This window comes from Mesoplodon bidens, assembly GCF_964165515.1.
Source record: "Mesoplodon bidens genome assembly, chromosome: 4".
Classification (NCBI taxonomy): domain Eukaryota; kingdom Metazoa; phylum Chordata; class Mammalia; order Artiodactyla; family Ziphiidae; genus Mesoplodon; species Mesoplodon bidens.
The window spans coordinates 143,039,917-143,054,434 of NC_138160.1; the positions used below are offsets into that span (position 1 = coordinate 143,039,917).

Sequence of the window (14,518 nt, forward strand, 5' to 3'; positions counted from 1 at the left end):
GAATCAGCATTCCCTGAGGTGATTCATGTGAATAGTGAGCACTGGTGAATGATGTCTGGTGAGTAGTGGGCACTCCATATGGAGCACTATGATTACACGAGATCTGACTTATGACGGCTTAAAACAGGGCCTGGCACCAAATAGTATAGTAATAGTAGCAATCATAGCAGTACTAGTGTCATCATTTTTCACACTGTCTTCGATAAATTGCCAGTTGACATGCCAGCCTCATCAGTGAGAAAGGGGTGTGTCCTTTGCTCCATAATCCCCATGGCCTGACATAGAGCAGGCACCTAGTAAACAGCTGTTGAGCGAACAAATGAACAAACACATCTTGCTAAACTCTACAAGGCACAAAAGTACATTCAAAAGCCATTGCCCTGTGCAGAAGGCAAAATCAAGCTGGTCTGGAGGCTCTAAGACAAGGGCTGACCCACTTCTGTAAACGGCCAGACAGTACATTTTCAGGCTCCATGGGCCATAGGCGCTCAGTGACAACCATTCAATTCTGCCACTGTAGTGGGAAAGCAGCTACAGACAGGTAAGTGAGTGGGCGCAGATGGATTCCAATAAAATTTTATACACGGACACTAAAATTTGAACTTCATTTGATTTTCACAAGTCATAAAATGTTATTCTTTTGATTCCCCCCCAACCATTTAAAAATTTAAAAACATTTGTTAACTCGCTAGCCATTTAAACACAAGGGGCTGGTTTGATTTGGCCCAGGAGCTGGAGTCTGCCCACCATTGCTCCCCCGCTTCAGCTGGCGAAATCCCGCTCTCTGGAGCGCATCATCAGAAAGGCGGCCCTCGGATTGGGTCAGGCAGAGTGGGCGGGGACGAGGGTGGGGCATCGTGTAGTGCGTGCAGTTGGGAAGGGCAGGCCCGGATTGGTCCACTCCGGCGGCTGTGAGCGAGCGGCGTGTTCGACATTCAGCCAGTCAGCGCTGCGCTGCCGCCTCGCCCCGCCTCGCGCAGGCGTCCCTGTCACGCGGGGAGTGCGCCGCGCCCCCTTACGCGCCCAGCAGGGACTTCCGGGACGGGCGCGGAGTGACGTCAGGAGGAGGGCAGGTAAGTGCAGGCGGGCAGATGGGCGGCCAGGCCCGATACGGCTGGGGGTCCGTCCACTGCTTCACCCGGCCTCGGAGCCGCCCGATGGGGACGAACGCGCCGGGGGCCGCGGGGCTCTAGGAACGTGGGCCCGATGCTCGGAGCCGCCCGCCCCCCAGCCGCGACCCCCGACCCAAAACCCCGGGCCCTGGCCGCGACCCCAGACCTGACCCTAGCCCATATTATACCTCTTCAGGTTTTCCTCATCTGGAAAATGGGACAGTAAGCCCCTATTTCTCTGGGTCTTGGTGAAGATTTTTTTTTTTTTTTTTTTTTTTTTTTGCGGTATGCGGGCCTCTCACTGTTGTGGCCTCTCCCGCTGCGGAGCACAGGCTCCGGACGCGCAGGCCCAGCGGCCATGGCCCACGGGCCCAGCCGCTCCGCGGCATATGGGATCCTCCCGGACCGGGGCACGAACCCGTATCCCCTGCATCGGCAGGCGGACTCTCAACCACTGCGCCACCAGGGAGGCCCGGTGAAGATTTTTTTAAATGACGCTTGTAAAACGGTTTGGCATGAGAAATAATCAAAACTACCAACGTTTAACTCAGCATCAGGCGCTCTTCCAGATACTTTAACTCACTGAGTCTTGACAGCAACCTCATCAGGTTGATACTTGTATAAACCCCATTTTACAAATGAGAAAACAGGCTCAGAGAGAGAAGCAGTTTGCCCAAAGTCAAGCCGCTAGCAAGCAAAGCAGAGTCGGGATCCAAGCCCAAGCATTATGCCCTGAGCCAGTGGGGTTTATCATTATTCTTGACACCAAGGACCAGAGATTTCTATACATCCACCTTGTAGCCCCACCTGTACCACTCACTGGGGTGATAAAACCACGGTAAGACCCCCAACTCCTGTAAATGGAGTACTTACTCTGTGCAAGCATTACCCATGTTTGTATGTTATTTCATTTACAGCAACTCCAGAAAGTCAGTCCTCTTGCCATCATCCACTCTTTACAGGTAAGGAAATACAAGCTCAGGGAGGCTCAGACATTGGCCAAGGTTACCCAGCTAGTGAGGAATGGAGCAGGGATTCCAGCCCAGGGAACTGTGCCCCCAAAGCTTGGGTGGGCACTTAGCTGTTTTGTTGGCAAAAGCATTTTTAGTTTGGAAGTGACTTTAAGAAAATCTGGTCCAGGGACACACTTTACAGGTGGAGGATCCAAGGTGGAGAGGAGTTTGGGGGGATGGTGGAACACTTTATGTCTGGGGCTTTGCACCCTGGCTCTGCCTTCCTATCAGCTTCTGACCCCTGGCAAGTTACTTAAGCTCCCACATCCTCATTCGTCAACTGGAGATAATACTAACATAGTATAGAGTAAATGGGGCAATGATGTTGGACTCTGTGCAGCGGGTAGCACACAGTAGCTATTAGAGAACACACAGCTAAGTTTGCAGAAACAGTTAGAGACTTCCTGACTCAAGTACAGGGAGCCAGCAGACTACACTCACAGGCCAAAACCAGACCACTGTCTGATTTTGTACAGCCCACCAGCAAAGAATGGATTTAACTTCTTAAATCGTCAGGAAAAAATCAAAAGGAGAATAATATTTTGTGACATGGGGCAATCATGCGAAATTGAAATTTCAGGGTCCACAAATAAAGTTTGGTTGGAATGCAGCCACACCCGTTCATTTACATATTGTCTGTGGCTGCTTTCTAGCTGTGACAGCAGAGCTGAGCCGAGTTGAGCTGTTGGGACAGAGATTCTGGCCCTCAATCGAGAAAATCTGCCAATACCCATTCTGCACTACACGTTAGTCCCTTATAGTGTCTCTCTCTCTCTTTTTTTTTTTTTTCATTTTTTTATTGAAATACAGTTGATTTTAAATGTGTTCATTTCTGCTGTACAGCAAAGTGATTCAGTTGTACGTATATATATGTTCTTTTTTTCATATTCTTTTCCATTATGGTTTATCTTAGAAAATTGAATATAGTTCTCTGTGCCATACAGTAGGACCTTGTTGTTTACCCATTCTCTATGTAATAGTTTGTATCTGCTAACCCCAAATTCCCGGTGTCTCCGTGTCACCCACACTGAGTCTTATGGAACCTCAGTCAGTTATCAGAGGTTCATGAAGTCAGCATTTATCCGGAGCTGTCCTGGGTGCCGGAGACGTAGCACAGTGGGACCTGGCGGAGGAGACAGACTGTAAACAAGTAAACAGACACAGGGTGATGTGGTAGAAGCTCCAGGGAAGAAGTGACTTTAGATCAGGTGATCAGATGAGGCCTCCCTCTGACAGAGGTGATGTTTGAGCTGAGACCTGTGACAAGGAACACTTGTGGTGGGTGTTACCCTGTGTATTGTGGGTGTTTAGCAGCATTCAAGCCAGTTGGCCTGCATCTGCTGAGCTTTCGAAGGCAGCCAGGAAGCCAGTGTGACTGGAACAGTGAGGGAGAGGGAGAGGGGTAAAAGGTGGGCTCGGAGAGGCAGGCAGGGGCCCCATAGGCCATGGGGAGGGGTTTCACTTGATTCTCAAAGCGATGGGAATCGCTGGAGGGGTTTAAGCAGGAAAGCGATAGTTCAGATTTATATTTTAACAGATCCTTCTAGCCCTTACAAGGAGAACAGACTGTGAGAGTTAAGGGCAGAGCCCGGAGCCTAGGGAGGAGGTGACTGTACTCGTCCAGGCGAGCGATGATGGGGGCCGTGGAGGGATGAGAAGTGTCAGCTGGGAAATATATGTTGGATGGAGAGTGGACAGAACACTCCCTTTCCAGACAGACAAACGCCGCTCCTTGGATGCCTCCTACACCTGCGGGGAGGATCACCTGAGCCGCCACCACCACCACGCACAGCCCACCGCATCTTCACAGAGAAGCCGCGACTGTCTGCCAGGCTGTCCAGGAGGGTGGCACTGGGCAGTGAGTCGACAAAGCAGTGTCTCATCGTCTTTTCAGATTGTCTGAGTGGCGGGTGAGGACCAGTAGGCAGCTTCCAAGATGGTAAGTAGACAGGCTGAGCCCATTGGGTTTCTCTTCTGATCTTTAGGTGAAGGGACGACGGGGTCCCTTGAAAATCTCCTTCCTCACCCTTGACCCCAAGCTCTCAGGTATTTTCAAACTCTGGATCATGATCTTCCGGTGCAGTGGTCTTCAAACTTTGCTGTGTACTAAAATCACCCAGGGAGCTTTTTTCTTTTTTTTTTTCCTGTTTTTTTTTTTCTTAATGAGGTGAAATTCACATAACATAAAACTAACATTTTAAAACATATGATTCAGTGGCATTCAGTACATTCACAATATTTTGCAATGACCACCTCTATCTAGTTCCAAAACACTTCCGTCACCCCAAAAGGAAACCCTATACCCAACAGCAGTCACTCCCATTCCCCCACCCCAGCCCCTGGCAACCACCAGTCTGCTTTCTGCCTCTGTAGATTAGTCCATTCTGGACATTTCATATCAATGGAATCATGTACCATGTGTCCCTTTGTATCTAGCTTCTTTCACTTAGCATGATTTTTCAGGGTTTACCCACATTACAGCATATATCAGAGCTTCCTTCCTTTTTGTGGCTGAATAATATCCCATTATATGGATGGACCACATTTTGTTTATCCTTTCATCCACTGATGGACACTTGGGTTGTTTCCACCATTTGGCTATTGTGAATGGACCTGTATGTACAAGGATGTGTATACACACGTGTTTTCCAGGGTTGCTTTGGAAAAGCCCTGTGTCCAAGCACCATGCTCCAGAGCAGGTCCTCTGTCAGGAGAACCTCTGGGCGTGGGTCCCAGGCATCAGTATTTTAGAAACTCCTTGGGTAGTTGTAACATACAGCCAAGTTTGAGACCCACTGCTTCAGTGTATCGTTAAGTCAATAAGTCAATTCAGCAGGTGGCTGCCAGCATTTAAAAGAGAGATTCACAGCTGGGTGAGCATTCTTTCCTGAAACCTGTGCTTGTGTAGTTGGGGTTAAATATGTCTTACCTTAAGTCACGGTCCCAAAATAACTGTGAAAGCCATTGCTCTAGGAGAGTCTAACCCTTGTGGAATTTTCCACAGCGACGACAATGGGTTTTGTTTTGTTTGCTTGTTTGTTTTTCTTTGGCTGAGCCGCTCAGCTTGCCGGATCTTAGTTCCCTGACCAGGAATTGAACCCAGGCCACAGCAGTGCAAGTGCTGAGCCCTAACCAGTGGACTGCCAGGGAATTCCCAACAATGGGGCTTTTTCCCCCAAGTCACCAGTCCTCGATGGGACACGGAGCCCTGGGCCATCCTCCAGGATATCCCTGTCTTCCTTGTCCAGGTCTCGCCCCTCAAGGCTGCACAAGTAGGTCTCCTGTAGGACCCTCTCTGACTCACGTCTCCCTTCTGCTTTCCAGGGTGAAAGGAAAGGTGTAAACAAGTACTACCCTCCGGATTTCAACCCTACAAAGGTAAGGGGCAGGCTTCCTTCTCCGTGTCCACGATAGCATAGCGACCCCGCCGGGTAGGGGCCCCACGCTCTTCATCCCCTCCTGGAGTCAGACCCACAGCTGCAGAAGCCTGGGCAGCCCCCAAGGTCTCCCTGCCTTGCACTTGTCACCTGAGTCTTGGGGCAGCCTTCCCTCCCAGGTGGTCAGTGTGACCCTCGTCAATGACCCATGTAAACACCAGCATGCCCAGTGTCAGGTGTGGTGTGTTTCCAATGGAGTCCAGGATGAGGGCCCACACATGGCCTCTGGGTCAGATCCCCTCACCCTCCCAGCTCCAGCTTGTCTGGCCTCCTCATTGTTCCCTCTGCCTGGAACCTCTCCCTCCCTCTGACCCCAAGACTCCTTTCCTTCCTTTAGGTCTCTCCTCACAGAGGGCCTCCCTGACCACCGTCTCATTCTCTGTCGCATGACCTAGTGCTTTATTTCTCTCCGTAGCCTTCTTAACTCCTTGGTGCATCACCCATTTATTTGCGTATTATCCATCTCCCCTTCTATTTATTTATTTTATTTATTTATTTTTGGCTGCATTGGGTCTCCGTTGCTGCACACGGGCTTTCCCTAGTTGCGGTGAGCAGGAGGTACTCTTCGTTGCAGCGTACGGGCCTCTCATTGCGGTGGCTTCTCTTGTTGCGGAGCATGGACTCTAGGCACGCAGGCCTCAGTAGTTGTGGCTCGCAGGCTCTAGAGTGCAGGCTCAGTAGTTGTGGCACACGGGCATAGTTGCTCTGTGGCATGTGGGATCTTCCCAGACCAGGGCCTGAACCCGTGTTCCCCACATTGGCAGGTGGATTCCTAACCACTGGACCACCAGGGAAGCCCCCCATCTCCCCCTCTAGAACGTCCGCGCCTCAAGGGCAGGGATGTTCATCTGTTTCATTTGCGTCTGTGTCCCCACACTGTGGGCGCTCAGTAAGGGGCTAGTAAATGAATCAGCATGTCCCAGCTATGTGGTCCCCTGCACATGACTCGGTCTTCCTACACCAGAGTCTCCCCATAGGTCCAAAGGGGAAACAAAACAACCTGACCTCCCAGAAACGTTGAGGGATTAAAGTGAGATGACACACATAAAGTACCCAGCAGAGGTTTGCTGGTCTTGTCATCTCACCTGATCCCACAACACCTGGAGGTAATTATGATCCTCGTCCCCAGTTGACTCATAGGGCTCAGGAAGGCAAAAGGTGAGGTCACTGCCCAGGGTCACACAGCTCTTTTAGCTCCTAAATGGGAGAGGTAAGATGCAGACTCCTGTTTTCCTGATTCCAAGCCCACTTGCTTCACCAAAGCCTAAGTGCCTCCTGTTTTGCTGTTAACACTCCCAGCAGGACATAAGAATGAGGCCTCGGCCTGTGGGAGAGGGCCTGAGCTCCCCCAGCTCAGCAGTGCTAATCTGCTCCCTCTTCCTTTCCACGCAGCATGGCTCACTCAACAGATACCATAACAGCCATCCCCTTCGGGAGCGGGCTCGGAAGCTGTCCCAGGGCATCCTCATCATCAGGTAAGGCCCTGGCATCACCTGAGGACCCCTGCCCTTTGTGCCACCTGGTGTCAACCTCAAGGAGCATTCAGCACCCCCTGATTTTGCCCAGTGCTGCAGGGTCTTAATTCCATAAAGCAGAAAGTTGCTGTATCAGTCAGCCATTGCTGCGTAACAAAACGATAAGCACGTGTTAAGCACTTGTTTTGCTCACGAGTATTCAGCTCAGCTGGATGCCTCTGCTGGCCTTGGCTGGGCTTGGCTGACCTGGGCTGGGCTGTCTCACATGTTTGGGGGTTGCCTGGGCTTGGTTGGTATGACTGGGCTATGTTCCAAGTGTGTCTCATCCTCCAGCCAGCTAGCCTGGGCTTGTTCACACAGCAGCAGCCGGGTTCCAAAAGAGAGCCGGCAGAGGTATGCAAGGCTTCTTGAGACAGAGACCCTGAGCTGGTACCCTGTCACTTCTGTCTCATTGATTCCCCAAAGCAAGTCATGATACAGGGAAGGGGTGGGGCAACACACTCCACCTCTTGACAGGAATGGCTGCAGAGTCATCTTGCAAAGGGCATGGACATGGGGAGGATAAAGAATCACAGCCATTACTGCGGTCTAGCCAGGATGATGGCTATTCCAGGGTTCTCCTCTTATTTCTGGCCAGCACCCTTTGGGTCAGCCGTGGCAGGAAGCAGAAGCCAGCTTGTGTCACCCCAGAAGGAGCCCCTCTCTGCCTCCTTCTCTGCCTCATGAACTCTGCCCTCAGCCTCTGGGGTCCGCCCTGGGCCTGAGCAGAGCATCCAGTGACAAAACCGTCAGAGACAGGAACATCTATGGAAAAGTAGTCAAGATGCAAATCTCAGCAGTGGCCCCAAGAGTCACAGAGCTGAAGGTCACCTCCAACTCCCGCCATGCCTCCACACTCCAGAGCCAACCACCCACCCTGCCTTCATCCAGTCTGTTTGCCAAGCCCTCATCTCATCTGTACAGTGTCTTAAATTCACCTCATTATTCATTACTTAATGGTTGTTTTAAAAGAGAAGCTCCATTACTGCTGTTAATGGAAATGTACTAGAATTGCACGTTGCAAATAGAACTGGATAAAAGAAACCCAGGGACTTCCCTGGTGGCGCAGTGCTTAAGAATCCACCTGCCAATGCAGGGGACACGGGTTCAAGCCCTGGTCCGGGAACATCCCACATGCCACAGAGCAGCTAAGCCCGCGAGCCCTAACTACTGAGCCTGTGCTCTAGAGCCTGTGCTTGGCAACGAGAGAAGCCACCGCAATGAGAAGCCCGCGCACCACAATGAAGAGTAGCCCCCGCTCACCGCAACTAGAGAAAGCTCATCCGCAGCAACGAAGACCCAACGCAGACCCAATTTATTTAAAAATAAATAAATAAATGTATTTTTTTAAAAAAATCCAGTGTCACTACAACAACTTAGCTAAACTGGAATCGAACACCGGTGCTCCCTGAAGCCTGCTTCCTCCTCTGCTTGGAAACTTGTGTAGCTGACGTGGTGGGATATGGAAGACAGGGCAGCACCCAGCGGAGACGCTCACCCAGACTGGGTCAGCTGGCCAGAGAGCCACGTGATGGGCCTGGCCTGGTTGCAAGAATGACCACCGTTCTTTACCCTCCCGCTTGCATGCCCTTTGCAATGTGACTGCAGCCAGAGTCGCTGACCTGGAGATCCTGGGAGAGCCCACGGGGACAGGGACAAATGAGCTGTTCTCTGTTTGTGTAGATTTGAGATGCCCTATAACATCTGGTGTGACGGCTGCAAGAACCACATCGGCATGGGTGAGCTTCCGCCCGCTCCCCTGACCCCCACCATTCAGCCCCGCGGCCAGCGAGCCCCTTAACTGCTGGGCGCCATGAGAGACCGTCTCCACCGGGGTCCCGGTCAGGAGTCGAGTAGGGGACAGTGGGCTCAAGTGCCTGGTGGGCTGTGGATGCCTCATGGCAGAGTGGTTAGGAGGCTCTGGGTTCAAATCCCATCTCTGCCACTTCCTAGCTGGTGATCCTTGGTGGGCGACTGAGCCTCCGTGTGCCTTGATTTACCCATCTGTGAAATTCAGGTGGTATGAGTGCCCGCCTGTGTGGCATATAAAATGCTTAGTGCAAGGAATTCCCTGGCAGTCCAGTGGTTAGGCCTCTGCGCTTTCCACCGCAGGGGGCATGGGTTCGATCCCTGGTTGGGGAACTAAGATCCCACAAGCCGCACAGCGCAGCCAAAAATAAATAAAAAATAAAGTGCTTAGTGCACAGCATGTGGCATGTGCGAGGGCTCGTAAACTCAACCTGCTGCTGCCACTACCCTTACTGTTACCTTGAGCATTCAGACCCCTGATCGTGCCCACAGGTGCACAGTTGGATGGACAGACATGGGTCCGCGGCCCTGCTCAGCAGCCCTGAGGCCTGCGGCAGGTGACTCGACCCTCCTGGCTTCCGTTTCCTCCGCTATAGTACAGGGATCCTAAGCCCTTCCCACGGCGCCTGGCCCAGGGCAGCAGCTCGCTCTGTAAACAGGAGCCGGCAGCTCTCGGCAGGAGGGTCCAGTGCAAGAAAGAGGGGCCAGGCCACCCCACTGCTGAAGTGGAATGACTCCCCCCAACGCATCCCCCTGATCAGACCCAGCAAGGGGCATCTGCCCCAAAGGCCACCAGGCGCTCAGGCGACAAAGAGCAGGGCACAGCCTGACACCACACATGGGTCAACCTCAGGGCCGTGAACAGAAGCAGCCCCCCAGAAAAGGAAAAGCTGGCCAGGCCACACCACCAACCCCCCACCGCCCCAGCTCTGTTTTTCTAGTTTAAGCTTTTTTCACTCAGTAAGCAAGATAAGAGTCAAGAATATACCATCTAATCAGTGAAAAAGGAACAAAAAACCTGGATATTCTCTAGAAAAATAATAAAAGCCAACCTTTTTTTTTTTTTTTTTTTTTGGCCGCACCGCACGGTTTGTGGGATTTTAGTTCCCCGACCAGGGATTGAACCTGGGCCCTGGCAGTGAAAGCACGGAGTCCTAACCACTGGACCGACAGGGAGGGAATTCCCAAAAGCCAACCCTTCTTGAATGCTTGCTGAGCACCTGGCCCAGTGTTAAGCGATCCGTGTGTATTACTAGCTTCTGCAGTTCTCACACCAGGCCTGTGCGGTAGGCGTCATAGCCATCCCTATCCAATCGATGGGGAACCTGAGGCCAGACGGCCAGGGCAGCTGGCCTAAGGTCACACAGCTGGTGGGGTGGAGCCAGGGTTTGAACCCGGCCCTCTGGCTCCATCCAGCCCACCCTCCTCTGTGGCCTGAGCACCCATCCCGCAGCCTAGACTTGGCTCTTATCTGCTTGAATTTCAGTGTCCTCCAGAGGTGTCTCCCCTGCAGGGGAGTAAAATACCACCCCCATCTGCTCCCCACCCCAGGAAAAGACGCTGAGGGTGGCCTGAGCTCTAGCCTCGTTCTCTCCCTCTCCTCCTAGGTGTTCGTTACAATGCAGAAAAGAAGAAGGTTGGCAATTACTACACGACCCCGATCTACAGGTAGAGGCAGCCTGGTGGGCCGCAGGGTGAGGGGGCTACAAAGGAGTCTGAGTGGGAGGGAAGTTTCTACCCTCTGCCTGATGATTATTCCCTGGGGGTCTCTTGGAAACCATCATGGTCTGTCCGTCAGGGCACATCCTGCCTAGAACCCTTCATGGTTCCCACCTTCTTCAGAGTAAAAGCCTGAGTCCTCCCCGTGGCCCACAAGGCCCCGCACGCTCAGCTCCGTCCCCTCAGGAGGGTTTGTTGAATGAATGAACGAACGAACAAATGAATGGATGGATGAACAAGTGGCCATATGTGTCTCACCCGCGGCCGTCCCCCGGACATGGAGCCCAGCATGTAGCAGGTGCTCCGTGAACACCAGTGGATGACACGCACGGATGGAAGGAAGCAGGCCACAGTGTCCTGACTGTAGCCCACCACCCCCCACCCTGCCAGGTTCCGGATGAAATGCCACCTCTGCGTCAACTACATCGAGATGCAGACAGACCCTGCCAACTGCGACTACGTGATTGTGAGCGGCGCCCAGCGCAAGGAGGAGCGCTGGGACATGGCGGACAACGAGCAGGTGCTGACGACAGGTGAGCGCCGAGAGTGGGCCCCGAGCCCGCTGCCAGCCCTGAGCCCAGCCCCGAGCCAGGGCCCTGAAGGCCCAGCCCCGCTCTCACCCTCGCAGAGCACGAGAAGAAGCAGAAGCTGGAGACGGATGCCATGTTCCGACTGGAGCACGGTGAGGCTGACCGGAGCACGCTCAAGAAGGCCCTGCCCACCCTGAGCCACATCCAGGAGGCCCAGAGCGCCTGGAAGGACGACTTCGCCCTCAACAGCATGCTGCGCAAAAGGTTCCGGGTGAGCAGGGCTCCGGCCCGGGATCAGGACCACAGGCAGGCGGGGGTGGCCCGGCGTCACCAGCGGTGCAGCGGGGAGAACAAAAAGCAGGCTGAGACCCAGGTTCGGCCCACTCGCTACCACATCCTAGCTATAGGCAGGTCATTTCACCCGCGGTTTCCCCATTCGCCACCGCATCCCTACATCACAGCACCCATGGGAGGCATCTAGCCCCGCAGCTGTTATTAAGCATGCGGCCCCTTCCCCTGGGGACTCTGGCCCTCACAGCAGACTCTCAAAGAGAAGAAATCCTCAAGCTGGGGCACAAGTGAGTCCCGACACCCCACCCCGTGGCGGGGGCAGGCGGAGGCCCAGCAGGGCACTGATCAGCTCCTAACATATTTCATGGTCCCGCTCAGCTGTCCTGAAACAAAATCCATAGTTTGACAACCCGCCCCCACGTAATTTCCAAAATCATCCCTAGAGTCAAATCCCTAGAGATAAAAAGGGAAATTACCTACAAAATGTATAATGCCTATCTCAACATGTAAATGCTTGGGCCAGACACCTGTACCTGCTTGTAGAGCCACTGAGGGCACAGGTGCAAACGCAGACTCCCGACCCCAGGGGGACAGGGTCGTAGCTGGAGGACACCCTAGGGCGTTGCTGTCAGTGACACAATGGCTACTACAATTGTGCCAAAAATACTCAGTGGAGCTAAGTCACAGGGAGTGGGGGTCTGGGGTCAGAGGAGTATAATAGAAATGGGCTTTTTACCCTCGCGGGCATCCGACAGGGCAGCGGAACGTCCTTTGGGAACACGAGAACTTTTGCCTCTTCCCTCGCTTTGTGGGGCAGCTTACACCCCTGGAGCCTGCAAACGGAGCCTGGGCAGGAGCATCCCGGGTGACCCCACAAGGCACAAGCTCCAGATTCATCATCTTGCCACTCCCGTTTTTTCACATCACCTTTTCTGATCATCCTGTGGTTGTTATTATTAGGAGTAAAATTGTGGGTTTTCTTACTAATTATTTGTTACTGAAAGTGTATCTCTCTGGCCAGGCCTGTGCCCAGAGCTGCCCAGTCCCCTGCCTTGTGGGCATCCCCGAATGGGGTCTAAGGACCCTCAAATGTAACATCCCAAGAAACCCCATCAGTCCCGAACCTGCCCTGCCTGCATCCTCCCCTTCTCGGTAATGGAAGCATCTCTGTCCTTCCGGACACTCAGCCCATAAAGCCCAGAGTCAGCCTTGGTTCCTCTTGTTATAACCACCACTCCCCTCTCCCCATCTGTCAGCAAATTCTGGCAGGCTCTGACCACTTCCTCAGCCTCCATCATCCCCTGCCTGAACCAGCACAGTCCCTCCACCCTGGTCCCCAGGGGTTCATGCCCTGTGTCCCAAGCCTGTTCCCCTCACAGCCACCAGGGGGCGCCAGTGAGCGCCTAAGTGGGATTACATCCCTGCTATGCTCAGAACCCTCCGTGGCTCCCAGTGGCCAGAGTCCTCCCCGTGGCCCACCAGGCCCAAATGATCTGCCCCTTCCCCTCCTTACCCCCATCTCCACCTTTCCCTTGCTCATTCTGCTCTAGCCACATTGGCCGCCTCACTGGCAAGCACACTTCTGCCTCAGGGCCTTTGCACAGGCTGTTCCCTCCACCTTGGAACACTTTTCCACCGGATACCCACATGGCTCCCTCACTCAGACACCTTTTCTCATACATGATTTTCTCAGGAGACTGTCCCTAACCCTCCCCTCTACCATGCACACCACATTTAAAGTTGAACCCCCTGCCTATTTCCTCCCCTCTTCCCAGCATTCTTTCTCTCCTCACCACTTGGTCTTGCTCGCCCACTAGAATGTCAGCTCCACCAGGGCAAAAGATTTTGTCTGCTCACTGCTGTGTCCCTAGGGTCTAAAACAAGGCCTAGCACCAGAAAGACGTTCTGTAAATATCTGTGGAAAGAATGAATGAGTGAAGAACCCAGTGGTACACATACTAATGATTGTGTCTCCTGCTGTTGAACAAATTATATGTCCCGAGCACTGTGTGAGGCCTTTTCCTCGCATAAGCTTGAAGAGAAGGAAACTGAGACCCTGAACACGGGAGGGATTCTCCCCTCCAGCTCAGAGGGCAAAGAGGCACGGCTTTGACACCCACCATCCCTCCCCAACCCCTTCTCCCCAACACAGGAAAAGAAAAAAGCCATGCAGGAGGAGGAAGAGAGGGACCAGGCCCTGCAGGCCAAGGCAAGCCTGGACATCCCGCTGGTACCAGAGACGGAGGATGACCGCAGGCTGGCCGCCCTGCTCAAGTTCCACACCCTAGACTGTGCGTGGGGGGCCACTGGGAGAGGGGTTAGGGTTGGGGGAGATGGGGGGCTGCTCTGGCAGAGGGCGGCTCTGGACCTCCTTCTCCCCCCCTCCCTCTCCTCATCCCAGCATATGAGGACAAGCAGAAACTCAAGCGGACAGAGATCATCAGCCGCTCCTGGTTCCCCTCCACCCCGGGACCTGGCGCCAGCAGCAGCAAAGCCAGCGGTGTCCTGAAGAAGCTGTCCCAGAGCCGCAGATCTGCTCCCACTGGCTCCCCCATCACCGTGGGGCACCTGGGCATTGTGCGGCGGCGGTCCCGGGAGGTCCCAGAGAGCCCTCAGCACACGGCTGAGACCCCCAAGTCTGGGGAGCCACGGGTGCCAGAGGGCACTGCCCAGGACAGGCCCACATCCCCCAGAGACTGTTCTCAGGAGACAGCCAAGACCTGCAAGAACAGTAGGCCACCGGGGCAGGAGGAGAGCTGTCAGGACAGGCCCCAGCCCCTGCCGGGCTCCTCCCAGGAGGCAGCCAGTCCCCAGGACACACGCCAGCCCTGCAGCCTTAGCTCCTCCCTCGTGGCTGACTACTCCGGTTCGGAGAGTGAGTGATTCTGGGGGCCAGATTCACTCAGGAGGCCCCTCACAGGCTGCAGCCCCTTAACCCACCAGCCCTTGGAGAGCTCAGTGACCACCCTCCCCAGACCTCACCTCCTCACAGTAATGGAGTTGTTATTTATTTGGTCCTGGAGAGGGTGTCTGTGCCTTGTGGGACCCCCGACCTCCCAGCATTAAAACCCTGCTTCTTTGCCTCTGCCTCAG

The 14,518-nt window shown here is 53.8% G+C and overlaps 1 protein-coding gene across 2 annotated transcripts; it reads left to right on the plus strand.

Annotated features, from left to right (window-relative positions):
* The first annotated feature begins 995 nt into the window (after positions 1 to 995).
* YJU2B (YJU2 splicing factor homolog B) lies at positions 996 to 14,505 on the plus strand. Of its 2 annotated transcripts, none has more exons than XM_081233083.1 (11): positions 996 to 1,073; positions 2,030 to 2,074; positions 3,840 to 4,064; positions 5,450 to 5,503; positions 6,955 to 7,037; positions 8,760 to 8,815; positions 10,493 to 10,553; positions 10,995 to 11,137; positions 11,233 to 11,405; positions 13,578 to 13,716; positions 13,827 to 14,505. In XM_081233083.1, exons 3-11 carry the CDS (start codon positions 4,062 to 4,064, stop codon positions 14,306 to 14,308), a joined length of 1,194 nt encoding a protein of 397 aa, XP_081089209.1. In that variant the 5' UTR covers positions 996 to 1,073; positions 2,030 to 2,074; positions 3,840 to 4,061; the 3' UTR covers positions 14,309 to 14,505. The 2 variants fall into 2 exon arrangements, with proteins under 2 accessions (XP_081089209.1, XP_081089210.1); XM_081233084.1 differs by lacking the exon at positions 996 to 1,073 and adding an exon at positions 1,592 to 1,950.
* Positions 14,506 to 14,518: the final 13 nt, after the last annotated feature.

What these genes read in the sequence shown, in the direction of transcription:
- YJU2B (XM_081233083.1), top strand. An exon ending in CAGGGCATCCTCATCATCAG is followed by an intron (nt 7,038 to 8,759) that starts GTAAGGCCCTGG and finishes CTGTTTGTGTAG; the next exon opens with ATTTGAGATGCCCTATAACA. An exon ending in CGAGCAGGTGCTGACGACAG is followed by an intron (nt 11,138 to 11,232) that starts GTGAGCGCCGAG and finishes TCACCCTCGCAG; the next exon opens with AGCACGAGAAGAAGCAGAAG.